This window comes from Cervus elaphus, chromosome 4, assembly GCF_910594005.1.
Source record: "Cervus elaphus chromosome 4, mCerEla1.1, whole genome shotgun sequence".
In the NCBI taxonomy this organism is placed as follows: domain Eukaryota; kingdom Metazoa; phylum Chordata; class Mammalia; order Artiodactyla; family Cervidae; genus Cervus; species Cervus elaphus.
In genome coordinates this window covers 46337132-46359985 of record NC_057818.1, presented here as the reverse complement: position 1 = coordinate 46359985, position 22854 = coordinate 46337132, and the positions used below count along the sequence as shown (strand labels likewise).

The following is a 22854-nucleotide window of genomic DNA, read 5'->3' as shown; positions in this document are numbered from 1 at the left end:
CTTGCATGCTCCCATTCAGTCCCTGAGCCCCATGAAAGCTGGGACTGGGACTACTTCACAGACAGATGGCCACCAGTAGGAGACCTGGATCAGAGTCCCTGCTCGGCAGATAGTTGTTGAATAGTCGTTTCTTCAACCTTCCCTGTATGTGCTCAGGGCTAGGTGGGGCACGGGAGGGGGGTACGGGAGAAAGCAATGCCCTTATACATCCACCCATGTGGGCTTGGGGAGCACCCCATCCACCCCCTTTTCTTATTAAACACATGGTGACCTCTCACTCCCCTCCCCACCCCATCCTAAGGCCCCTGGGAACCCTGTCTTGACTAGGAGCAATGAGGAGGGGGGCTACATGGTGGTTGCCCCATCTGAAGGTAAATGCTGCCTCTGGAAACACCAAGACTCAGCGTAGAGCTGCACAGATCTGTTTGGTGCTTTCCTAGGCCCCGGGGCAAGTAACATTATGGCAGGACTTGGAGAGCCTAGTGGAGGGAGGGAGGCAGGGAGAGAGGCAGGGAGGGAAGGGGCATCTGCTCTATCTCATGTCCTGGGGGATCCCACTGGGAACACCAGGGCTGGGGTGCACCTTCCCACGTGGTCAGGGTTTGCAGCTGGGTGGAGCTTAAGAATGCCATTCAACGCCCTGCTTCTAACCTATCCCCCTTAGAGAAGGGGAGGTAAGCAGAAGGAAGCTGGCCTCACTCGACCATGGAAGGACTGGGATGAGCAGGGTGGTATTCAGGGTAACAGCCACATTGGTGGGCTCTGCTACTGGGCTGCAGCTGTCTCTGTTTTCCACCCTAAGAAGACTCAGGTCACGGTTTAATCCTAGGGCCACAGAAATAAGTCAGCGCACTGAGGACCTCAGAATCACAAAATAGATCCTCAAAGATAAAACCAAGGGTCCAGTGGACTGCTCTGGTGTGAGGAGCCCTAGATGGTTGTAAGCAGAGAAGGGTGAACTAGTAAGATGGGGGTTTCATATAGATTCCCTTAGTTCCCATACAAAAGGTGGATGGGGGGAAGGTTTGAGACCAGGAGCTGAGGAGGTGACCAGCCAGGGAAGGGCCACGTGGGAGACGGCCAGGTTAAGGCAGTGAGGAGAAGCCCTCAAGAATCATCTCTTGGATTCTAGCTCCCCTCTGTCACCTGTTCCCTGAGGGCCCAGGCTCTGCCACTGCTCAAAGACTGTCTACAAGCCCTCAGTCAACTCAGGGAAAACAAGGAGCAGAGGAGCTGGTCCAGGAACATAGGACAAATCAATGCTGCCTAGTTTCCCGGCTTGTCTACCTGGGTCCAAAACCAAAATGAGGGCCTCTGGGACCCAGGTGAGCACAGTATCGGCAGACAGTTCCAGAGAGAGAAACGGAGGCAGAAACAACTTTCCAAATACTGTTTACTTCACTGAACCTGGGGACGGGGAGAAGGTATGTGAAAGTCTGAGATGCCAAGCCTAGGAGTGCACGTTGACAACGGCGACATACAGGGCCAAGGTGCTGAGGGCCAGCAGCCCCGTCACTAGCGCTCGGGCCAGCAGTGCCGTCCAGCTGCCCAGGGAACAGAGGTGGACAAAGGTCCTGTGGGGAAACAGCACAATGAGGGAGGGAGAAGAGAAAACCTGACCCATCTGGACCCGGCCTCCAAGCCCACCCCGCTCACTCCATGACAAAGGCCTTGTAGACGCTAAGGAACATCAGGAGGAGGACTGCTGGCCGATAAGTGTGGTACAGGTCGTAGCGTGTTATCATCCACACCTGGGCAGAGGCGATGATGTAATGGACCTGGAGGGAAGTGGGAAGTCAGGGCTGGGCATCAAGAGGAGTAGAGCCACCAGCAAAGGAGGTGTGTGTGGGGTAAGCGGGACTGCGTACCAGGCTGATGTTGGAGTCGATGCTCATCTGGATGTATTTCCAGTCAAACTCAATGCCCCGAGCTCCAACCCAGAGGGGGATGCAGCTGAGGAAGGCAAAGGGAGGGATTCTCCAGTACCCAGGCACCCTCAGCACCCAGAATCTGAGTGAGCCCCCGCCCTCCAGCACCCCCTGGAACCCAGGTGTCCTTTCTCAGGAGTCTGGGCTCCGGGCTGCTGCACACACCGGGACATAATGAGCTCGGCGGTGGCCCAGCCCAGGGCAGCAACCATGATCTTGTATTCCCCCTTGCCGGCATTCCGGGACATGACAAGGTTTAGGCCTATCAGGTCTGCCACATCCACGCTGGCCTTCATGAACTCCTGTGGGTCAGGTTGAGGCTTGAGTAAGCACAGGTGCCAGGGGCCCCCACTCCTGTACTCCCTCCCCCTCCCTTGCCCCCACTCACCCCAATGAAGTCATAGATGCCGCCTTCCCAGGTGGGAAAGAAAGTGGCCAAGAACAGCATCTGAGACCAGAACACAGAGAGGTCACCTCAAGGTGAGGGAGAGCAACCACGTGGATTGGGTGGGAAGTTAGTATGTCAAGGGGAGTACATTGGGGTTCTGTGGGGGGTCCATGTGGAAGAGGGATCACCAGAGAGCAGCAAGAAGGCAGGAGCTGGGGTGACTGAGGGCAAGGGCTCGGAAGTCTGGGTTCTGTGGTGATCAGAGGGGATCGAGGTCAGGTCTGGAGGAACGGGGGCTGGTTACCCACCAGGGCAGTGGTAACAGTGTTGGTGGGACTTCGGGGTTAGTCAGCGGCTCTTACTAGTTAGTATCCAAAACCCTCTTGGCCATGTAATTGAATGTTCTCAGTTTTACTAAAAGTGCTATACAAAAGTTGCTCGGGGACCTCTCCTCGGGTTCCAGCCCTTCTAAGCTCGGCTTCCCCGGCCATTCTGGAGCACTCAGTCGGGGTGGGAGTGGCCCCACCTCGGGGGTCCGGGCGGGAGCAGAGACGCGGGTCCCCCGGCCCTAGCGCGGCACCGCTGGCGCCCTCACCTTGCACAGCTGCACGAACAGGTAGGTGACCCCGGCCTGGACGCACTTCCAGAAGGCGTTGTACTCCGACCTGCGAGAGTGGGCGGTGAAGGGTCGGCTCGAACCGCGGCCCCCCTTCCCACCGCCCCGCGGCCTCCCCGCACTCACAGGCCGCTGCACTTGTAGGTGATGAAGTAGGGGAAGTAGGCCAGGGCGAAGCAGTTCCCGAAGTGGAAGAGCGTCATGACGACGGCCGCCCGGCCCGCCGGAGCGCGCCTCTCTGCCTCGGCGGCCTGGCGCCCGAGCCCGGGCCTGGCGCCCACCTGCCTCCGCCGCGGCCCGCGCGGCCTTCTGGGAGCGAGTCCGTGGCGCGGCGCGCTGACGTCATCGGGCTCCGCCGCGGCGGCTGGTGGCGGCCAGCAAGGACCCCGAACCGGAGCTGGAGCCCTCGCTGTCCCGGCCTCTCGGGAGCGGCATCGGGGTTCGGGCGCCCGGACCGAGCTAGCGCGTGCGGCGCGGGTCTGGATCTCGGACCCGACCCCATCGTGACCGGCGCAGAGACATGGCACGCAGCTGTGAGCACTCTGGGTTTTTATTTTACCACTGGCCCAGCGGCACGGGCCCCTCGCGCGGGGACGCCGCCCACCTTTCCCCAGGGGGCCGAGGACGGGGATAGGAGAAACAGGTTCCGGCCCGGGAGCACTGGGAAGCAGAGGCGGGCCAGCCTGGCTTCACTTGTCTCTGCTGAACATGTAGCGGACGAGGTCCACCACCCGGTTACTGTAGCCATATTCATTATCGTACCTGGGGAGGGAGGGATGGAGGGGGTTCAGGGGAACCTTTCCGACCGCTGCCACTCTGCCCACCACGGTCTCTGACCCCTTCCCCCTTTACCATGAAACGAGCTTTACGAAGTTGTCGTTGAGCGCGATGCCGGCCTTAGCATCGAAGATAGACGAGTGGGTATCGCTAAGGAAGTCCGTGGACACGACCTGAACATCAGAATTTCAAAGATAAGCGTGGGTCGCAGAAGAAGGACCTTCAGGAGCTCAGTCTCTTGGGCGCGCAGTGTTTGATGGAGCCCCACTCTGTCCAGGTTCTGGGGACAGGGTATGAGGGAGACTCATGGGGGGCTTTGGAGGTAGGGGCCAGGCTAAAGGATACAGACTGCAAACAGCCTTTGATGCTGCACCAACAGACATCTCTTTCTGGGAATCCTGTAAGGGGAATGAGCCGCCAGAGGTCCTTGAGGGGAGGTGGTGAGCCCTGCTCTGCACGACTAGGAGGATCTGGTCAGCTCCACTCCTCAGTAGGGTCTGAGGTGGAAGGAACTGGAGCACCAGGGCCCTGGGGGTTTGACCCTAGCATGGTGGAAGGCTACAGGAAGGTTTCCAGCTTTGAGGATGATGTGATCTAAGAGATCCCAGCAGCTTTGGGAGGGTGGACTTGAAGGAGCTAAAGCAGGGAGACAGCACCAAAGTGGACTGGTGGAGCAGAGGGAGGTGATACCCATTCCTCACAGGGAAGCAGGGGTTTTGGACGGCCCAAAGCAAGTGTTGAAAAATGGGAGTCCTTGTCTTGTTCATTAAGCATGTGTTGAACACCTGCTGCATGCCAGGCCCTGGGAAGATGGCTGGAGCTACGGAAGTGAAAAAGGAGTCCCAAGGTCACTACTGTCTCGGAGTGTTCATGCTAGCAGAGCCAACAGTGACCATGAAATAACATTTCAGGTAAAGACAAGGGCTACAAAAAGAAGAGGTGAGAGGTTTAAGTAGTGACTTGGAGAAGGTGAGGACACACTCTGTGGCTACCTGAAGCAAAAGTAGTCCAGACCAAAGGGGAGCAAGTGCAGAGACCCTGATCTGGTGGGGAGAGCTGACCTTCCCAGTCCTGCAGGTCCTGTCCTAACACACTTCAAACAACTCCTTGGCGAATGGAAAATCACGCTCCCTCCCCAGAGGGCTCTTCCTAGGGTCCCTTCTCCTCAGCCCCTACCTCATCCTCCGTGTAGGCAAGGATGCCAGCCATGGGCCCCTTGGCTGCTGCTTTGATGGCATCCTTGATGGCTGAGTATGGGGTAGCCTGGGCCAGGCGGCAGGTCAGGTCCACCACAGACACGTCTGGGGTTGGCACTCGGAATGCCATTCCTGTTAGCTTCCTGAAGAAACCCACAGCAGGGGCAGAAGTCAGAACGCAGGGGCCTTGCCACCATTCCCCCTTGTCTCTGCTTTCCCCACACTGGACACCTCCAGGATTGGGGGCCAGTCCAGTCCTCCTGGGGTGCGCCCCCACTCCAGTTGCAGCCTCATACCCTTTGAGGTCTGGGATGACTTTGCCCACAGCCTTGGCAGCCCCCGTGGAGGCTGGGATGATGTTCTGGTGGGCGCCACGTCCGTCTCTCCAGGCCTTCTTTGACGGCCCGTCCACTGTCTTCTGGGTGGCCGTGTAGGAATGGACTGTGGTCTTGGGGAGGAAGAGGGCCAAGATGAGGCCTTCCCGGCTGCTAGGCTGCTTCTTCCCAGGCCCAAGGTTAGTGGTCCAGGTGTGGAGGTTGGCAGGACCACCACCACCCATCCGCAGGAGGAGCACATGCAGGCAGGATCCAGAGTTCAAAGGATGTCACCACTGGTGGGCTTCTCCCCACCCAGAAAACCAGCCTCTCCCTGTTAACTCCACACATGTAGCAAGTACGGGAGGAAGAGGTACAGGCTCCCAGCTGTGTCTCCTGCCCCACCCCCTCTCCCCAGCTCACCATCAGCCCTTCCAGAATCCCAAATCGTTCATGGATGACCTTGGCGAGGGGGGCCAGGCAGTTGGTGGTGCAGGATGCATTGCTGAAACAGCCAGGAGTGCCAGGGCACCGTGAGGTGAGCCGCAGAGCCGCCCCGCCCCCTCTTGCCCGACCCTCAGGGTTTGCACACAGACTTGGTTTGCTGAAAACTTGGGCTGGGGATGAGGGAGCAGTGGGGAGGGGAAGCTCCCCAAGCATGTTCTGAGAGCATTTCTAACTGATGGCTTTAGGGTAACGTGAACAAGAGGGCTGCTAAGACCTTGGGAAGGAGAAGTGGAGTGAAGTGAAGACAGCACCAGGGGCCAAGGGGGAGTGGTGAGGGTGAGACGGATTCCTATCTCCCCCACCCCACCCCCCACCCCCAAGGCTTGTCCTTCAGGCACACCCTGCAGAATATTGCTGCCCATACGTCGTTACCTGACAATTTTCATGGAGCCGGGGTTATATTCCTTTTCGTTCACCCCCATGACAAACGTGGGTGCGTCTGGAGACGGCGCACAGATGACCACACGCTGGGCTCCTGCCTCGATGTGGGGCTGGAGAAGAAGCAGAGTGTCGTGAGGCGCTTCGAGTGCCACCCCACCCAGGCAGCCCCGAGTGTCTCCTCCCAGCTTACCTTAGTTTCCTCTAAGGACAGGTACACACCGGTGGCCTCCACCACAAAGGGGCTCCCGACAGACTTCCAGGGGATTTCTTTGGGCTGCTTGCTGTGGAGGGGCGGCAATGCCATCAGTCGGTCTCTCCCCTGCCTGGCCTCCCCTTCATAGTCCCTGGCCTTCACCATTTGAGAAAGGCTGACCCGAGGCCTTCCTGCCAGGCCGTCTGGCAGGAATGAGCGGCTTCCTCATCTCCCTGGGCACCATGCATGGTTCTTCTCACTTTGTGGTCATCTGGCAGGTCCCCCTTTTCATCATCTGACCCAAGCAGCTCTTCTCTTATCCCCCCCTCCCCTTTTTCTTCCTTCCAAGTTGGGGGAAGGGCCCTTCAACAAATTCCTCTGCAGCAGTTGGGGAGCTGGCATGCGGCAGAGTCAGTGCCCCTGGAGACCCCAGCCCCCTCCCCTAGGCTGTCATGGGCCCTGCCCTCCTGCCCAGGGGCCTGTTTTGAGGATTCTGTTCATTCGTTCTTCAAAGAAGTACTGAGTCTACCCAGGGGGCCAGAGCCTGTGCCCACAGGTGCCAGAGCAACAGTGGTACTGCAGACCGACGGGGCCCTCCCTGCGGGGGGCCTGCGTGAGGCCTGGTGGGAGGAGGACCTTCCTGGTGCTCCCCGCACACCTCTGGCCCTTCTCCCTGCTCCGGCTGTGGTGGGTATGATCAGCATCCCTGTCAGATACACAGGGAAACCAAGCTTCGTTCCCTTGCCCAGGGTCACGCAACAGGAAGGGTGGAGCAGGGTAAAGCATACACATAAGCCACACTGCTTGTGCACACAGCCCAGAGGGCATCCACGGGGCTGCAGTGCAGAGCAGTGGGGAAGGGAGAGAAAGGACTGCAGGCACCAGAGAAGGCGGCACCCAAGTAGGGCGCACACTGAGGGGGTGGCTGTGTGGGGCCGGAGCAGCACTGGGAGAGTACCCTAGGGGACAGGGATAATGGTGCCCAGGCCCAGGAAGGAAAGGACTCTGTGTCTGAGCGACGACTGCTCTGCTGGAATCTGGAGTTGTTTTTGCTGTCATGACTTCAAACTGGGGTCAGCCAGCTTCTCTCATTCTGACTCTCCAGTCCTCACCTCCACCCACACCTGACCACCGATGGACAGCGGGGCTGAGAGTGGGCCTGCTGGGAAGAGCGCTGGGAAGGCCGTGGATCTTGCCTGCAGCTGGAGAGGGCTTGCAAACGTGCATGTATGTTAAATGGAAGGCAGCCACAGGGCCAGCAGTGGCTAATTTACCTTAGATAAAGGAGATTTACTGATTCCCATTTTATAAATTTCAATTTTTTTTTTTTTTTTGCTATTTTGAAAATGTACTTGAAGCTTAGTAAACATCTAGTTGTTACTGATTTTGACTTAATAGAGTCTAAACATCTTTAAGGGACTTCCCTGGTGGTCCAGTGGTAGAATCCACTTTGCAATTCAGGGGGCATGGGTTTGATTCCAAAGGTTGGGGAACTAAGATCCCACATGGAGCAGGGCAACTAAGCCCACCTATGGCAACCACTGAGCCCATGGGCCACAACCAAGGCCTGAGGTAACCAAATAAATATTTAAAAAACCACAAATACATCTTTAGATGAAGGAGGAGTGTTTGTATCAGTGAGAACTGGGTGAAGTGGGTTCTAAGAGGTGCTGGAGCAGGGTTTCAAGAGGTTGATGGCCAGTGTGTCTGGTGACATGGAGGGGCTGGGGCATGGGGCACATAGTTGGTGGGGAGTCCCGTCAGCAGCTGGGATTTTGTTTGTGGGGTGATGGGAAACCACTGGAGGATTTAAGTGGGGATGGGGGGGGTGGTAACCAGGTCCAGCTGATGTTTAAGAAGGCTTCTGTGGCTGCTATGTAGGAACTGGATGGAAGTAGTTGGCTAGATGGTGATGCCATTTCCTGGGCAGGGGGATAAATAGATTGGAGGCTTGAAAGATAATCAAGAGTTGAATTTTAGACAGGTTGAGCTGATATGTCTGAGAGAAAACATGCACATGTGTGTTAAAAAGTATTTTGAGTACAGCGGGGCATCTTTCTAGATTAGTGCTTCACCATTCTAGGGGTCAGGGGCGTCTCGGAGATCACCTCTCCAAACCAGTACCTGGAAGCATATGCACATACAATTTGGGGGGTTACAAATTGAACCCTCCATGAGAGGCTGGAATCCCCTTCTAATCACCCCTACAACCCCTGCATTAGTATGTTGCAGGTTGGCATCAGACAGCCGCCCTTACCACTGGAAGACACTGATCTCATTGTTATCGACAACCAGTTGTCCATTCTTGTGTTCCACGTTCCCCTTGTATCGACCATGGGTGGAGTCATACTTAAACATGTATACCTGCAGGAGACAGAATGACTTCTAGTCCTGGGGTGGATGGGGAGTGAGCATCCCTAGTGAGCAGCACCCCCCCTCCCCCACCATGAGGGGTCCACAGGGCAGCTGGGAGCCTTCCAGAGAGCTCTCCTGAACCCCTTCCCCACTCCGGTCCCACTGTCTCCCACCTTGCCTTTTGTCTGCTGCTCACCATATATTCCAGGTCAATGAATGGGTCATTCACTGCTACCACCTTAACACCCTTCTCCATGCAGGCACGCAGCACTAGGCGACCGATGCGTCCGAATCTGCCAGGGAGAAGGTTGGGGGTTTGTCCTCAGAGTCCTCAGCGAGCAGGCAGAGGAGGGGGTGGCTAACAGAGAAGAGGCCTGCTCAGGAGGACTGGGTGGGATGTCTCAGTCTGGGGAAGACAGTCCGATCCCTGTGTGGGCTAGTGTCATTTTGCTCACATGACCTCTCCCGTTTCCACTGCTTTGTGTCTCTGCCCCTCTGTCCTCTCTCCCCTATTCCTCACTTCATAGCTGGGTGCATCCTGTAGAACTTCAGGTCAGATTATATCTCTTGAGCTGAAAAATGAACACCTCTATCCCCATCTATCAGTAAAACCAGGTCCAAACTCCTCACCACAGTCCTCCAGGCCCCTATGTGGGGATGGGGGAAACCCCCATCTCCCTCCTCTTCTCCCTTGCTTGTGCCACCCCCCACCAGCTGTGCCGAATTCCTGCCTGTCCTTAGAACACTGAGCTGCCCCTACACTCCATAGCTGTTGCTTGCTGTCCCATCGTCACTCAGGGCATTGTCGGACCCCAGTGTCCCTTCCCAGAGACCTTCCCTGAGTCCCTGGCTAACAGCCCTCTTCAGTCTTACTCTCCCCCCAAGTTCCACACTGTTCACCACTGAGCTGCCATGTTCCGTATTCTATGACTTTCTGCCCAAATGTGAGCTCTCAAGGTGGAGCCCTCTTGACTTTATCCCTGTGTTTCTCCAGGATGGGCAGGATGAAAGCATTGGTGAGACATGAGGAAATGCCCCCCTTAGTAATAGAGAGTTGTTGTTTAGTCGCTATGTCATGTCTGACTCTGCAGCCCCATGGACTGTAGCCCACCAGGCTCCTCTGTCCATGTCCATGGGATTTCCCAGGCAAGAATACTGGGGTGGGTTGCCATTTCCTTCTCCGGGGGATCTTCCCAACCCTGGGATCAAACCCAGGTCTTCTGCATTGCCAGATTCTTTATCTGAGCCACCAAGGAAGCCCAACAGGGTAGAGGCTGCAAAGCCTCTACCAATGGGGTAGAGCTTTAGGGGTAGGCCCTAAAGCTTTGGGAACTGCTCAGGGGCGACTCACCCATTGATGCCAACTGTCAGCTCCCGAACCTTCTTAGGTGCAGGAGGGGGTGGTGGTGGTGGAGGTGGTGGGACTTCCTCCTTGATTGGCTCCGGCTCAGGCTCTGCCTCAACCCTGGGCTCTGGTGGGGGCGGTGCTCTGGTTACTGTTGGGAGCAGGGGAGAGGAACAATGAGCTAATGAGCTGTACCATCACTGTGACAGAACGAGCCATCTTTGCCACTCAGGATCTGCCGCTGGCTCCTGGCCCCTAGTGGCCAACTGTTGAGCCCAGTGTTTCCCCAAACTACCCTATCCACAGAGAGAATAGGGGGTGGGCTTGCTTTAAAATATCAGTGCCAGGGCCTCTTCTCTGGGGACTCTAACTCAGTGGGTGTGTATTTTTAACAACTGCTTGGGGTGATGGTCTCTGTGCCTCGTGTTCCTCCTCTGTAAAATGGAGAGGATAATGGTACTTCTTTCAGAGAATTGCTGTAAGGATTAAATGAGGTGAGAGTCTAGGAAACATGCCACACACAATATTTTGAAGATCGTTTCCCAAATTTGTTTGATCTAGTGTAGTGGTCCCCAAACTGTCCTGGTAAGGATCACGGGAAGACCTCTTCCTAGGGAAATCTGACTCGGCAGGTCTGCACTGAGCCCCAGGAATCGTGTTTCCAAGGTGATTCTTATCCTCAGAAACACAAGTCCATCATAACATATCAAAATGGAAACCCTTATCAGCTTCTGCTTCTCCAGACACGCATGTCCACATCCATACTACATTTAAAACACCTATACCTGAAACTGTTGTCTGAGCTACAGTTGAGGGCTTGATGTGGGAAGGAGGGACCTGGTGGAGACAGCAGCCAGGGAGCCTGGCTGACAGAGGGTTTCAAGCTGGGGGTCAGGCCTGGGTGTCAGCCCTGGCTCAGCCACCTGCCAGCCGAGTTGTCTTGAGCAAGGTAATGAAACTAGCCTGTTTCCTGGTGTCACACCTGACCCTTCACCTGAGGGCTACTGTGAGGACTCAGCGAGATCTCAAGGCACAATCGATGCTGGTTTTAATAGAGGGGAGAACATCTGACAGTAAGTGTATTGGTGAGCAAAGGGAGAGGGAACGGATTGGAGAGAGCCTGGGGGATGAAGGTTGGAGTTGTGTTTGGCACCAGAATCAAAGGGACCTTGGAGGGGGTGGGATTAGGAGCTGAGGGGTCAGTCGACCTCTCTTCCTAATCTCGCCAGTCTGCCAAAGACCTTGTGACCTGAGGCTGGGCTGTGTGTGTTTCCAGTAGCGCTACATAAAACTATTGGTCAGTGTTTATTGGTGGTTATTGGTGACCTTAAGAATGTCTGTATTCCTGGGGGTTCTGTTTCTGCTCTCGTGAAAAGGGGGGATTTCTTCATATGGTGAAGAGTAGGGATCTGAGCCCACTCAGTGACCTTTCAGGAGAAACCCCAGCTGGTCCTTCTTTTGCAACTTCCCCCAGGCTTGCCTTCTTCCCTCTGCTCCTGGATCGGGTACATGGGCTGGAGGAGAGCTGCTGCGCTGGGAAGGAAGAGCCTGGGGCAGCTTCAGTGATGAAGCCTCACCCGGTAGGTGAAACACGGTACTGGGCGCGCTCTCTATCAGTTATTTACAATGACCCTCCCATTTCCTGGTGCCACCAAGGGCTAGGTGCTGTGCTGAGCTCTTCACGTGCATCAGCTCACTGAATCCTGTGAGGTATGCGCTGTACCCCCACTTTGCCGAGGGGAAACCAACGACTGAGATCACTTAGCCAGTGATAAGCAGGGAGGGGGGTTCAAGGACTACAGGCGCTGGAGCCCCGCCCAAGCCCCGCCCACCGCGGCCTCGCCCACCCCTGAGATGCGGAGGCTGCCGGCTGCCTAGCCCTCGGTCGGTAAGCGGGTGGGGAGGGAAGGGAGTGAAGATCCCGGGCCTCGTAGACCCGGGTCCCGTCTCCGCCCAGGCCGGGTTTCTACCCTTCCACAGCGCTAGTGGCGCAAAGCCCAGCCTGGGGGCTGGGGTCCCCTTCCCCTGCATCATCATCATAGAACGCACTTTGCCCGCAAACCAGGTGGTGAGGAGGGTAGGACTGCGGGGAGCGAGGGCAGCGGCTCTGGATGGAAGAGCCCCGACAGGCAAGTGGTGCCTCACCCCGCGCCTCCTTTCTGGGTCCTGGTGGACACTGCTGGGGCGCCTCCCGCCAGCAGGAGCTCGGACCCACCGCCCTTTCTTCCCTCCCTGGGGTCGCTCCACCACCTCCCTCACCCGGGCACGGCGGTCGCAGCAGCTGGACAACGGTGACATTGGTGAGGACGACGTCGCGTTTCGACATGGCCTCCTAAGGTTTCATGGCCCAGCCAGCCGCCCTGGCACTCGTCGCGATGTTACTGCTTGACGGGGCTCTGGGCTGGAGGGACTGTAAAGTCTTACTGAGATGTCACCTGTGACGTCACAGAAGAGGCGGTGGGAAGGCCCAGTCCTAGTCCAGGCACGTGGTTGCGGCCGTGTACCACCCTCCCAAGACCAGCCCTGGCTGGTTGAATGGAATCCAACATTTTGCACTGGCCTTCAAAGCCCTTTCTCTGTTCTGTTCTTCTTGGGCACACAGGCTCTATGCTCTTCTGGACCCTCTTCTGAATAGTTATCCTCGCTATTTCTTTTTGCCCGGAAGTCCTGTATTTAATTCATTCGTTCTGATATTCATTCAAGTTCTTCCCTTGGCAGCCTCTTGGTTTCCCTCAGGTGCCACGCTCTAACAGAGTTCCTCCTAACTCCACATCTAAAGTTCACTCCTTTCTCAGTCACTATCTGCCATGACCATTACTCCCTCCATCTACCCATCATCCAGGAATCCTTGTTTGACTTCCCATCCTGGGTTACATATGAAAATATGCCAAACTGCTCTAGGGTTATACTCTATAATTTTCTTTTCCTCCCAGCATATGTCTCTCTCTAAAGATCATTTTATTTATCCATTTTTTTCTTGAAAATTGTCTCTGCCCATTAGAGGGCTTGTCTGCCTTTGTCACTTTTACATCCCATTGACTAGAAGAATGGTACTTAAAAGATGCTCGCTCAAAAAATAATTCCAGAATGAATGAATAAATGTAACCTCCTGAGGTTTCTTCTGATGCCCAAACTTGAGTCCTATCCTCTCACACATGCTGTTCTTTTCCTGATGGCTTTTCATGTATTTAGTTTACCATGATACAGTTACTCATTTACTTGTTCATTGTCTCCCTGTTGGGCCCATTGTTTTCTGTTTTGTTCATCACTGGTCCTCCAGCTCCTGTGCCTGACACAAAGCAAGCTTTCATCAAACATTCTGGGAGGAACACAAGGACAGATGGCTCCCTTCCCCCAAAGCATGGGGTGTGGGGGCTTGCTTGCTCATCTGTGACTCACAGATAGGCACCTTCACCTGTAGGGCCAGTTGACACACAGCTGTGACCAAGATTTAGGGGGGATTTGGGCCAGGAGGGAGTCATCATCCCAGAGAGAGGTGTGGAAGCAAGAAAGGGCAGAATGACATAACCTCTTCCTTTCCCTAACCTCCGTAAGGACTCAGTTTGCTAAGCATCTGCCATGAGACAGAGCAAGGGTGAGGCCCTCCTGCTTGGATGGGAAAGGTGAAACTGAAAATAAGTTGAGTGAACAGTTGGGGAGATGTCAACAAACCCAGACCAAAAAACAGAACAGAGGTGGGGGGGGGGGTGCCGAATTTAACATGTATAGCAAGGTGGAGGAAAAGTGTGCACAAATAAAACCGGGACTGAAAAGGGACCGATTTTGTATGACTTTGCAATAATAGATATGAAAAACTAGATGCAGTTAAAATGTTCTTAGAAAATATGAGGGATCAAAACTGTTATAAAAAGAAATGGCGGGACTTCCCTGGTCTGGGAAGATCCCACAAGCCTCGGGCCAATTAAGCCTGTGCGCTGCACCTATTGCGCACAGTAACTACTGAAGCCCACAAGCCCTGGATATTGAGCTCTACAACTAGAGAAGTCACCACAATGAAAAGCCTGGACACTGCAACTAGAGAAAACACATGCCCAGCAACACAGACCCAGCACCACCAAAAAAAAAAAAAAAAAAAAAAAGGGAAATGGCAAATCTGCATAGGCCAATAACAAGAGAAGAAACAAGGAGTTAAGATCTATCCTTCCAAAGGGTGACTCAGATCCCAATGATTTTATGGGCAAGATGTGCTGAGGTCCTGGGAACAAATACTTGCCATTCTGCAGGACCTAGTGCAGAGCCTAAGTGGAGCTGGGAAGCCTAGTGGCAGCTCTATGCTGAGAGGCTCTGGGTAGGGCCTGGGCTCTGAGGCCCCATGGAGTGGCAGGCACACTCTGTGTACCCACATCGCACACTTCGTGGGAGTGCTGTGGGGATGCTATGATAGCTCAGCCCCTGAAACCTCCACTACCACTCTAAGAAACAGCAGAGAAAGGACAATTCCAGGTTAATCTCATATATGGAGATAGATGCCAAAGTCCTGAGTTAAATAGTGCAAGTGAGAATGAATGGTTTTTCCAGTAGTCATGTACGGATGTGAGAGTTGGACCATAAAGAAGGTTGAGCACGAAGAATTGATGCTTTCGAACTGTGGTGTTGGAGAAGACTCTTGAGAGTCCCTTGGAAAGCAAGGAGATCAAACCAGTCAGTCCTAAAGGAAATCAACCCTGAATATTCATTGAATAGACTGATGCTGAAGCTCCAATACTTTGGCCACCTGATGCAAAGAGCCGACTCATTGGAAAATACCCTGATGCTGGGAAAGATTGAGGGCAGGTAGAGAAGGGGGTGACAGAGGACGAGATGGTTGGATGGCATCACCAACTCAATGGATACGAGTTTGAGCAAAGATAGTGAAGAACAGGGAAGCCTGATGAGTTGCAGTCCATGGGGTCGCAAAGAGTCGGACATGACTGAGTGACTGAACGACAACAATGAGAACTCTGCACTGAAGGGAAGGATGGAGACTGACAGAAGATGGTAGGATGGGGCGGGGCGAGGAACTGAAGGAGAAACCCCACCTTTCAATCTCGGGGCAGATTAAGATTCTGAAGCTCACCCTTCCCCACCTAGCAACCTCCCGGCCCGGGAAACTCCCTCATTCTGGTGCTGGACAAGGGCAGGAAAGCCACACCTGAGGTTGCCCAGAGATTTGACTATATCCTTGGACTGTGAAACCCACTTGGTGAGCACAAGCTTGGAGCGGTGGCACAATTAATCATGGTCCATGGGCAGAGCCTAGAGAAGGCAGAACCTCCTGGCTTTCTGGGTCTGGATCCCTGGATCTGAGATGGGGCCCTGGGTCCTCCGGGGGGAGTGGATCTTGTCGCCCTTGTTGAGCAAAGCCTGAAAACACGTGCAGATTCTCGCCACACCTGGGCACCCACATGCATAACTCTGCTGCCCCCACCTGCTCACACCCAGCACATTCCTTCATGCCTGGGCTGCCCACCTGCAGACCCACCTTCGCCCCCTCTCCCAGGCTCTCCCCTTGGCACCAAAACCCAAATGTCTTTCACCCTGGCACCCAACTGTACCCACCCACTGGCCGTCATCCTTCTAGTCCCTCCGAACCAGCTCTACAGACCCACCAAGGACAGGCCTACCACCACCCCCTGCCCTTCACTCTGATGTCCTGCTCCACACCGAGGCCAAACTCTCAGCTGTTTCTGTCTCCAGCCCTTGCCAGTATGTCAACACTTGGGACTTCAGGTCGGGACTTAGGAGGCCTCAGGGGGAGGAGGGAGGAAGAGATGAGCTCCTGGCCCCCAGCCCAGGTTCTGGCTGACTGACTCCTGCTGCCCTGGGTCTTCGGCTCCTCCCTGTGGCTGCCTCAACCGGCTTTTCAGGAGACACTGCGTCCTGTCCCAGCTCATGGCAATCAGTCCTCTGCCCTTGCCCAAGGGCTGGGAGGTAGGGCAAGAATGTGTTTCTGGTTCCAAAATCTGCAACCCTCACCAAGGGACCTGATGCTGCTCTGGGGACACATACAAACTTCCCTCCTTCACACTCTGAGACCCAGGCTCAGGCCTGGACTCTCATCCCCTGGTGTCTTATAATCCATCCATTGTTCAACCTACAAATGTTTACTAAATGTTCTCGAAGCTCAGGATGTAGCATGACCAACACAGACAAAGGCCCTCTGAAAGTCTACAAACTGATAGGGGTGTGTGGGGGGGTGTGTGTGTGTGTGCTCAGTCATGTCTGACTCTTTGCGATCCCATGGACTGTAGCCCCCCAGGCTCCTCTGTCCATGGGGATTCTGCAGGCAAGAATACTGGAGTGGGTTGCCATGCCCTCCTCCAGGGGATCTTCCCAGCCCAGGGATCGAACCGAGATCTCCTGCATTGGCAGGCGGGTTCTTTACCACTGCGCCACCTGGGAAGCGTACAATCTGATAGGTGAGACAGACAATAAAAAATAATTTCGGATTGTGGTAAGAGCTATAAAAAGTAAAGGATAGCATTACAGAGTATAACTGGGGAAGGGCCAGGGAAGGGTGTTTTGAGAAGGTGACATCTGAGGCAAGAAGAGAGTGAGGAGGAACCCAGCCTGTGAAAATCTGAGTTCTTCATTCCAGGCAGAGAGAAGAGCAAGTGTCAAGGGCATGAGGCAGGAATGAACTCAGTGTGTTTGAGGACCAGAGAGAAGACCTGTGTGGCTGGAGAATAGTAAGTGCGGGGGGTGGGGGTCAACAACAACAATCAGAGCAAGGTCTAATGATTGCTTCCACTTCCTGGGGGGTGCTTCTGGCCCCTGCTCCCCATCTTTTCAGACTCTTTTGCTGGGGAAGGTGGATCCTTAGGTCCCTTGAGAGCAGTGAAGATGCTGAAGAACCAGCCAGGGTCCTAGGGATGGAGGGTGACTGAAGGTGGGGTTGGGAGAGATGAAGCCTGGATAGTAACTGAGGAATGAAAAGAGCAGGTGATTGAAAGGACAGACATCTGGGCTCTGGGGTGGAGGGCGCGAGCTGGGCAAGGAGCAAAGATGCCGCGTGAGTCTTCTCCATTCATGACTCACCCTCTCTTCCTCCTCTTCTCATTGCTCAACCCCAGATCTCCCTGGGAAATACCTCCCTGACTGGGGACTAAGTACCTCACAGGGTAATTGAGTCATGAGGGGTGGAGAAGAGCAAAGGAGGCAGAGGATAAATAGCAGCTTTGCCTCCCTGGCTCTTCTCTGCATCCTCCCCGCTTGCCCAACAATATGCATCTTGCCAGTTTGCTCAGCTCCTGCTCCCTCCTGCTGCTACTGGGGGCCCTGCCTGGATGGGCGGCCAACAATGACCCCATTGAGAAGGTCATTGATGGGATCAACCGAGGGCTGAGCAACGCAGAGAGAGAGGTGGGCAAGGCCCTGGAAGGCATCAACAATGGAATCACTCAAGCTGGAAGGGAAGTGGAGAAAGTTTTTAATGGACTCAGCAGCGTGGGGAACCAGGCCGGCAAGGAGCTGGACAAGGGCATCCAGGGGCTCAACCACGGCTTGGACAAGGTAGCCCATGGAATCAACAATGGCATCGGACACACAGGAAAGGAAGCAGAGAAGCTTGCTCATGGGGTCAACCATGCTGCTGGACAGGTTGGGAAGGAGGCAGACAAAGTGATTCAGGGGGTCCATCATGGGGTCAACCAGGCGGGAAGTGATGCAGGGAGGTTTGGCCAGGGGGCCCACCATGCTGCCGGGCAGGCTGGGAGCGAGGCAGAAAAGTTTGGCCAGGGGGCCCACCATGTTGCTGGGCAGGCTGGGAAAGAGGCAGAGAAGTTTGGTCAGGGGGTCCACCATGCTGCTGGGCAAGCTGGGAAAGAGGCAGAGAAGTTTGGCCAGGGGGTCCACCATGCTGCTGGGCAGTTTGGGAACGAGGCAGAGAAGTTTGGCCAGGGGGTCCACCATGCTGCTGGGCAGGCTGGGAACGAGGCAGAGAAGTTTGGTCAGGGGGTCCACCATGCTGCTGGGCAGGCTGGGAAAGAGGGAGAAAAAATAGTCCAGGGGGTTCATCATGGAGTGAATCAGGCTGGGAAGGAGGCAGAAAAGTTTGGCCAGGGGGTCCACCATGCTGCTGGGCAGTTTGGGAATGAAGCAGAGAAGTTTGGTCAAGGAGTCCACCATGCTGCCGGGCAGGCTGGGAAAGAGGGAGAAAAAATAGTCCAGGGGGTTCATCATGGAGTGAATCAGGCTGGGAAGGAGGCAGAGAAGTTTGGCCAGGGAGTCCACCATGCTGCTGGGCAGGCTGGGAAAGAGGGAGAAAAAATAGTCCAGGGGGTTCATCATGGAGTGAATCAGGCTGGGAAGGAGGCAGAAAAGTTTGGCCAGGGGGTCCACCATGCTGCTGGGCAGTTTGGGAATGAAGCAGAGAAGTTTGGTCAAGGAGTCCACCATGCTGCCGGGCAGGCTGGGAAAGAGGGAGAAAAAATAGTCCAGGGGGTTCATCATGGAGTGAATCAGGCTGGGAAGGAGGCAGAGAAGTTTGGCAAGGATGTTCATTATGCTGCCGGGCAGGCTGGGAAAGAGGGAGAAAAAGTAGTCCAGGGGGTTCATCATGGAGTGAATCAGGCTGGGAAGGAGGCAGAAAAGTTTGGTCAGGGAGTCCACCATGCCGTTGAACAGGCTGGAAAGGAGGCGGGTAAAGTGGCTCAAGGGGTCCATGATGGGGTCAACCAGGCCGGCAAGGAGGCAGAGAAATTGGGCCACGGGGTCAACCACGCTGCTGGCCAGGCTGCAAAGGAAGCGGAGAAACTTGGCCAAGGTGTCCACCATGCTGCAGGCCAGGCCGGGAAGGAGGAGGACAGGTTGCAGCAGAATGTTCATAATGGGGTCAACCAAGCCGGCAAGGAGGCCAACCAGCTGCTGAATGTAGGTGAACAGGGGTGGGGAAGTGGGGAGAAGGGTGTTGGGGAGGGAGAGGTTCAACCCTTGGGACATTTGGGAAGCCCACGTCACCATCATTTGGTGAAAGAAGCTTGGGCGGCTAAGCTTGGGGGAAGCTTGGTCTTTGCACTCTCCATCTCCCTTACAAAGGAGCTGGTGGCCAACCTGTCAGACAGATTAAGCCATCTTATCTGCAAAGCCCTGTATCAGAGAGTGTGGATGGTACCCCAGCCCCACCTCCAGGGAGCTGCCCTCCCAGTGAAGGTGATCATTAGGGAGGAGCACAGTCTCCCCTGGGGAACAGGAAGCAGTTACTGAGGCCAAGATCTATTATGGAGCAAAGAGAATGAGTGTTGAGAAAACCCAGAACGTCAGCATGAGCTTGAGGACTAGCTTTGGGAGATAAGCCCCCTCTGTTTAATTTTCATAGCAAGCCTCTGAGGTAGTCAGGGCAAGGGTGCTGACTCCCTGATTCTCAGATAAGGAACCGGAAGCTCAGCGAGGTTTGAGGGACTTGCCAAGGTCACGTGGCTTAGCACACAGCTTTGGTGAATCGCAAGTTAGGCTTCTTTCTCTTCCTCCACACTGCCCTGTCAGAGGAGGCCTTCCAGAGGATCTTTCTTCCTTTCTTCCTTCCTTCGTTTTTTTCTTTGTCCATGCCATGCAGCATGGGCTTCTCTAGTGGCTCAGATGGTAAAGAATTTGCCTGCAAGACCAAAGACCTGAGTTCGATCCCTGGGTTGGGAAGATCCCCTGGAGGAGGGCATGGCAACCCACTCCAGTATTCTTGCCTGGAGAATTCCCACGGACAGAGGAGCCTGGTGGGCTACAGTCCGTGGGATTGCAGAGTCGGACATGATGGAGCAGCTAAGCATAGCAAGCATAGTCATGTGGCATATGGGATCTTAGTTCCAACTGGGGACCCAAGTCCCACCTCCTGCATTGGAAGTTCGGAGTCTTAACCACTGGATCGCCAGGGAGACTTCCTGGGGGATTTCTGGTCCCCACTTAGGTAGAGGGGACACATACTGGGAGGCAAGCTGCACCACCGGCGGCATCATGGGCACCAAGGAGGAGCAAGAGAAGGCTGACTCCTGCCTGCCCCAGTTCCCCACTCCCCACTCTCCATGCGGAGTCTTGGGACACCAGCTTGCAGACTGGCCCAGGCCTTGAAAGCTGCCAGCCACGGAGCCAGGGATGGGTGGGTGCAGAGAAAGGAACTATGTTGAAAGGGAGAGGGCTGTGAGTCAGATGCCAGGATTTACTGAATAGAGCCCAAGAGAGGGTGGTTTGTTTGGGGATTCAAGGCTAGCAGCAGCAGTGCAGAGGCAGAGGCACTGCTGAGAGTCTGGGGAGGATTCAGGATAGGAATCAACCCGAGTTAGTGATCAAGCTGGAGAGTGTGTAGATGAGTGTGTCAGAAGTCAGGGCAGAGGTTAAACTATGGTCCTGGTATTTGTGTGGCTCCTCTGGGCTCCCTTTCCAGTGGGGCCCCTTCTCAGTGACTAAGAACATCTCATTAACCAGAACAAAAGGGAACTGAGGGAAGACTGACCAGTAAGGGCAGACATGGTTCCTGGCTTCTCCTCCCATCTCTCACGGAATTCCCACAGCCACGTGGGCTTTGGGTTTTCTTCCTGGACAGTATGGGTCAGCGGGTGATCTTATGCCTCCCACCCCAGCCCCAGTCACCCTAGGGGAAATGGGCCACTGGGGAAAAGGAAGTTGGGAGACCCTCAAGGTCTGGGGGATTGTAATGACAGTCTGGGCTTTGTCCACAGAACGGTCATCCAGGCGGATCCACCGCCCAGCACGGAGGGGCCGCAACCACAACCTTAACATCTGGAGTAAGTCTCGAGCACACAGCCTGGACTCGGAGGGTGGTGTGCAGGGTGCGGAGGCTCTCCTCGGGTGGCAGGTGGGACAGATGCTGGGGACTGACCCTCTTGTCCTTGAATTTCAGGCTTCGGTCAACAAGCCCTTCATGGCCTTGTCAGTCCTGTGGAAGGTGAGTGCCCAGGTGGTTTCTGGGAGATGTTCCCACACACCCTCCCATCACCTGTTCATTGAGAGCTGCACTGCAGACAGACACTCAGGCTCTGCAGATGCCTGTTTCCCAGCTCTGGTCTGCCTTGCCTCCCTGCTCTCTGCCCTTCACATCCTGCGCTCACCTTTTGGGCTCTCTCCATTCCCATCCAAGCAGAAGAGACCTCCAGGCGTCCCTATGCATCTAGGAGCTGGGGGGAGGGGGCTGCCGAAACCTTCTTGTGCGTGCCCATCACCACCCGCCTTGGCATCTCCTGTCACACCCCCTCCCTTCACTGTGACTTCCTTGGCTGCCTTGTCCCTGCTGTCTTGGGGCAACATCCTGGGTGGCGGGAACCCCAGCTCTGTCCCTGGTGGACAGCAAGTCCCTCCCCATCCCCACCCACACCCTCCACCAGGCCAAAGGCTCCTCTGGGATCCTGGGCCTCCCTCTAGACCCAAAGAGAAGTCCTAGCTCTCATCTGTGCTCAGTACATTTAGCGGCCTGAAACTGGATCCAATGGGTGAGGGTGTGGAACAGCCCTAAGACTATGCCAGAAACTCAGAGACACACCCATGTTTATTCCCGGGCTCTGGAGGTGGTGGAGGATCCTCTCAGGCAAAGCAGACAAGGCTTCTCAGTCTCTGCTGAGGCTCCTGGCACCTTTGTCTGGGTGGACCGGCTCCCGGTCCTTCCTGAGTCTAGGTGCCGCCTTCCTTAAGATAGTCCCTGGAACAGAAGCAATTCCTGGCCGGAGTAGCTAGTCTCCCTTTCACCTCTCTAGGGGGTGTGAGGGCGCAGGACTCTGTATCCACTCCCTCTCTCCTTCTCTCCTCCAGAGCATCACCAGCATCATTCCCTAAGCTGATGATGAACTGACCTGGTTGAAGAGACTGACATTCCTATTGTCATATCCGCTGAAGTGACCTGAAGGAGCTGGGGCCCGCAGGGCGGGGGGGTGGGTGGGGGGCGCGGGCGGGGAAGGGAAGGGGGAGGATGGATTTCTAGAGTCCCTTAAGGGGTCAATACTGAGACTTGTGAATAAATATAACATACTGTACAACCTCATGGTCCACTGTGCTCCCTAAGCAGGGGATCTATGGGAGGAGGCTTGTCTTTCCTCCTCTTTCTACTTTGCTGGAGGAGCCGGGAGTCTGAGGCACAGGATGGGTGGAGCTGGAGATTTTGGGCTGATCTGATGGAAGAGGGTGGTTACAGGGACAGGTTATGCTTCATTACTGCAAAGTTTGTGCTTGGCACCAGAAGGAAGTCCATGCAGGAAAAGCCCCTCTGGGCCAGTAGTGGGGGCAGGAGCACCCAGGGCAAAAATGGCAGGAACCTTGGTGGAGCCCAAAAAGTTAGCATCCTCATTTAGGGGTGTGGCACCAAAGGAATACCAATAGTAACCTGTGTGTATTGTGTAATTAAGGCATGCTAGGCTCCCCGTGCATTACATGCATGACCTCACCGAATCCTCTCAATTGACCAGTTAGGTAAGAGGTACTGCTATTGCCCCATTTTATAAAAAAATCACATGGAGGTTCAGGCAAGTTAAGAAACACGACCAAAGTCACACAACAAGTGGAGGGAGAACCAGCCACAAAGGATATTCTGAAAACCCAGAGGTCTTTTGCTGTTTATTTTTTTTAACATTTTAAAAATATTTTCTTTTTGGTTGCACTGGGTCTTTGTTGCTTCGAGCAGGCTCTCTCTCGTTGTGGAGAGTGGGGGCTACTCTCTCATCATGATGGGTGGGCTTCTCATTGCAGTGGCTTCTCTTGTTTCCGGAGCACAGGCTCTAGGGTGTGCCAGCTTCCAGAGGTGCAGTTCATGGGCTAAATAGCCGTGGCTCCTGGGCTCTAGGGCACCGCCTCAGTAGTTGTGGTGCATGGGCTTGGCTGCTCTGCGGCTTGTGGGACCTTCTTGAGGACCAGGGATCAAA

The 22854-nt window shown here is 55.1% G+C and overlaps 3 protein-coding genes across 3 annotated transcripts; 1 reads left to right on the top strand and 2 right to left on the bottom strand.

Annotated features, from left to right (window-relative positions):
• Positions 1 to 1376: 1376 nt before the first annotated feature.
• Positions 1377 to 3256, bottom strand: TMEM147 (transmembrane protein 147). Its single transcript, XM_043893892.1, has 7 exons — positions 3059 to 3256; positions 2912 to 2981; positions 2317 to 2376; positions 2094 to 2230; positions 1869 to 1953; positions 1657 to 1778; positions 1377 to 1574 (listed from the first exon to the last, which is right to left on the bottom strand). Exons 1-7 carry the CDS (start codon positions 3133 to 3135, stop codon positions 1451 to 1453), a joined length of 675 nt encoding a protein of 224 aa, XP_043749827.1. The 5' UTR covers positions 3136 to 3256; the 3' UTR covers positions 1377 to 1450.
• Positions 3257 to 3464: 208 nt separating this feature from the next.
• Positions 3465 to 12392, bottom strand: GAPDHS (glyceraldehyde-3-phosphate dehydrogenase, spermatogenic). Its single transcript, XM_043893603.1, has 11 exons — positions 12260 to 12392; positions 10007 to 10151; positions 8852 to 8948; positions 8558 to 8664; positions 6298 to 6388; positions 6099 to 6217; positions 5643 to 5724; positions 5202 to 5353; positions 4886 to 5048; positions 3785 to 3882; positions 3465 to 3694 (listed from the first exon to the last, which is right to left on the bottom strand). The coding sequence occupies exons 1-11, from the start codon at positions 12324 to 12326 to the stop codon at positions 3622 to 3624; spliced, it is 1194 nt and encodes a 397-aa protein (XP_043749538.1). The 5' UTR covers positions 12327 to 12392; the 3' UTR covers positions 3465 to 3621.
• Positions 12393 to 17159: 4767 nt separating this feature from the next.
• On the top strand, positions 17160 to 21904 carry SBSN (suprabasin). Its single transcript, XM_043892939.1, has 4 exons — positions 17160 to 18871; positions 20668 to 20733; positions 20850 to 20894; positions 21752 to 21904. The coding sequence occupies exons 1-4, from the start codon at positions 17225 to 17227 to the stop codon at positions 21773 to 21775; spliced, it is 1782 nt and encodes a 593-aa protein (XP_043748874.1). The 5' UTR covers positions 17160 to 17224; the 3' UTR covers positions 21776 to 21904.
• Positions 21905 to 22854: the final 950 nt, after the last annotated feature.

Coding starts and splice junctions, on each gene's coding strand:
- TMEM147 (XM_043893892.1), bottom strand. CDS start 3,135: ATGACGCTCTTCCACTTCGGGAACTGCTTCGCCCTGGCCTACTTCCCC. Junction 2,231..2,316: donor GCATCTATGACTTCATTGGG/GTGAGTGGGGGC, acceptor CCTGACCCACAG/GAGTTCATGAAGGCCAGCGT. Junction 1,954..2,093: donor GCCGAGCTCATTATGTCCCG/GTGTGTGCAGCA, acceptor TGCCTTCCTCAG/CTGCATCCCCCTCTGGGTTG.
- GAPDHS (XM_043893603.1), bottom strand. CDS start 12,326: ATGTCGAAACGCGACGTCGTCCTCACCAATGTCACCGTTGTCCAGCTG. Junction 10,152..12,259: donor GCTGCGACCGCCGTGCCCGG/GTGAGGGAGGTG, acceptor TGCTCCCAACAG/TAACCAGAGCACCGCCCCCA. Junction 3,883..4,885: donor TTGCCTACACGGAGGATGAG/GTAGGGGCTGAG, acceptor TCTGATGTTCAG/GTCGTGTCCACGGACTTCCT.
- SBSN (XM_043892939.1), top strand. CDS start 17,225: ATGCATCTTGCCAGTTTGCTCAGCTCCTGCTCCCTCCTGCTGCTACTG. Junction 20,734..20,849: donor CCACAACCTTAACATCTGGA/GTAAGTCTCGAG, acceptor CTTGAATTTCAG/GCTTCGGTCAACAAGCCCTT. Junction 20,895..21,751: donor CCTTGTCAGTCCTGTGGAAG/GTGAGTGCCCAG, acceptor TCTCTCCTCCAG/AGCATCACCAGCATCATTCC.